The sequence below is a fragment of the Lucilia cuprina genome, chromosome 2 (genome assembly GCF_022045245.1).
Source record: "Lucilia cuprina isolate Lc7/37 chromosome 2, ASM2204524v1, whole genome shotgun sequence".
NCBI lineage: Eukaryota > Metazoa > Arthropoda > Insecta > Diptera > Calliphoridae > Lucilia > Lucilia cuprina.
This window is the reverse complement of record NC_060950.1, coordinates 65,429,964-65,432,119: the sequence shown is the minus strand read 5'-3', so window position 1 is coordinate 65,432,119 and position 2,156 is coordinate 65,429,964. Positions and strand designations below refer to the sequence as shown.

Sequence of the window (2,156 nt, the reverse complement as noted above, 5' to 3'; positions counted from 1 at the left end):
AGTTCTGTTCTAGTTCTGTTCTAGTTCTGTTCTAGTTCTGTCCTAGTTCTGTTCTAGTTCTGTTCTAGTTCTGTTCTAGTTCTGTTCTAGTTCTGTTCTAGTTCTGTTATACTTCTACTTTTCCTTCTAGTTATGTTCTACATCTAGTTCTGTTCTAGCTATGTTCTAATTGTTTTCTAGTTCTGTTCTAGTTCTGTTCTAGTTCTGTTTTAGTTTATTTCTAGTTCTTTTCGAGTTTTGTTTTAATCCTTGTATTAAAAACAAAAAAAGTAAATAATTTTAAATTTTCCTTACCTTACAAATACCATCAATACACATTGCTCGACCGCTATAATTTGATCTATAATATTCAGCAGGCCTTTCACAAGCAGTACCATCAATAACGGTCGCATTTAAAGTAGCAAAATATTTCATGCCCAAAGGTTTGCAATTCAGCTCACACTCAGCATCATCTAATGAAAAATAATAATTATTATACAAAAAAAATTGGAAATCAATTTTTTGAAGAAATTATTCACCTTTAATATACGGCTCCCACACAAATTGTTGACCCTGAAAGTCCACGTTATTGTAAGACGAACATTGTAAAGCTCTAAAATCTTCCAAATGAGAAGGACAAGGCTAGAAAATTGTGAAAATAATTTTTGTATTATAAACACGATATAAGTTATAAAATAACTAATTACCTGTTCATTACACAATTGATAACGTTTATAGACGCCAATGCAATTTTTGCTTAAATGTAATTTGCCAGTGGAGGCATTTCTGTAAGAAAACAAACAATAATCATGTTAGTTATTAATTTAAAGAATTATCAAAAGATCTTCGAAAAATATCATATTTTTTTCTACTAAAAATTAACAGTTTTTAAGAATTAATTGAATATGGCGCCTGATGAAAATATTTTAAAACTCAAGACATTATTTAAATATCACATAATTATATTATGATATATTGATATGAAAACATTCATTCATAGCATGTCATTGTCATAAACTTGATTCTCAATTTCTAATTGAAGTAAGAAGCAGTAAGAGTTAAAATAAAAAATATAGTAGAGGATAAAATAATTTTACTTTTTCTAAAAATTTCAAATTTTTGTGAAATATTAAATTTTTGTGAAATATTAGAATTTTGCAAAAAAAAAATATATTAAATTTGTTCTATGATTAATGCCCAAATATTTCTCTGGTGCCATAAATAATGTCAAGTTCATTTAAATTTTGCAAATTTTTCTCCAACATGTCATTTAATTCTTGTCGAACTAACATTAAGTTATGACAGACATGTGTGAACTCTCAAGTGACATAATTTTCAATTCAAAGAAATTTTGTACAAAAAAAAAATTATTTCACAAAACTATGTTTATTAGTTGTTAATTAGCCAGTAGTGCGTAAGCATGAGGAAGTCTATGCAACTAGAGTGGAGGGTTTCCCCTCCAATCCTTTGTCCTATAGTTGAAATTATCAGTAAGAGAAAATGTCATTAAATTTGTTTACTTTTTAAATAAAAAGCACAAAAACAAAACAAATTCTTTATAAAAAAATAATATTTAATAGTAAAATTTAATCTTGTTGTTTACAACAATTAATAATAAAGTCACTGGCATTTTAAGGTAGTTTTGATTTAAAAATATTGAGAAAAAAAGAAACAATAATTATATGATTAAATTGTTGTTGTCAAGGGGAAGAAATACAGATGTGAGTAATGAGAGTATGAAATATGTAAGAATTGTCAAAAGAACTGAACTAGAACAAGAAAAGAGGTAGAACACAGCTAGAACATAACTAGAAGAAAACAGAACTAAAACAGTGCTAGAACAGAACTTGAACGGAACTAGAACAGAACTAGAACACAACTATAATACAACAATAATACAACTAGAAGACAACAATAATACAACTAGAAGACAACTAGTACAGAAATAGAACAGAACTAGAACAAAACTAGAGCAGAACTAGAACAGAACAAGAACAGAACTAAAACAAAACTAGAACAGAACTAGAACAGAACAAGAACAGACCTAGAACAGAACTAGAACAGAACCAGAACAGATCTAGAACAGAACTAGAACAGAACTAGAACAGAACAGAACAGAACTAGAGCAGAACTAGAACAGAACTTGAACAAAACTAGAACAGAACTAGAACTGAACT

The 2,156-nt window shown here is 28.2% G+C and overlaps 1 protein-coding gene across 1 annotated transcript in view; it reads right to left on the bottom strand.

Moving 5' to 3' along the window:
* The window catches only part of LOC111681948, a 5,137-nt gene that overhangs the window by 2,039 nt on the left and 942 nt on the right, over window positions 1-2,156 (bottom strand). The window contains exons 2-4 of the mRNA XM_046956149.1: window positions 687-765; window positions 519-621; window positions 295-452 (exon numbers count right to left, since the gene is read on the bottom strand). Of these exons, the coding sequence (XP_046812105.1) occupies window positions 295-452; window positions 519-621; window positions 687-765 (340 nt within the window). The remainder of the gene's footprint in view (window positions 1-294; window positions 453-518; window positions 622-686; window positions 766-2,156) is intronic.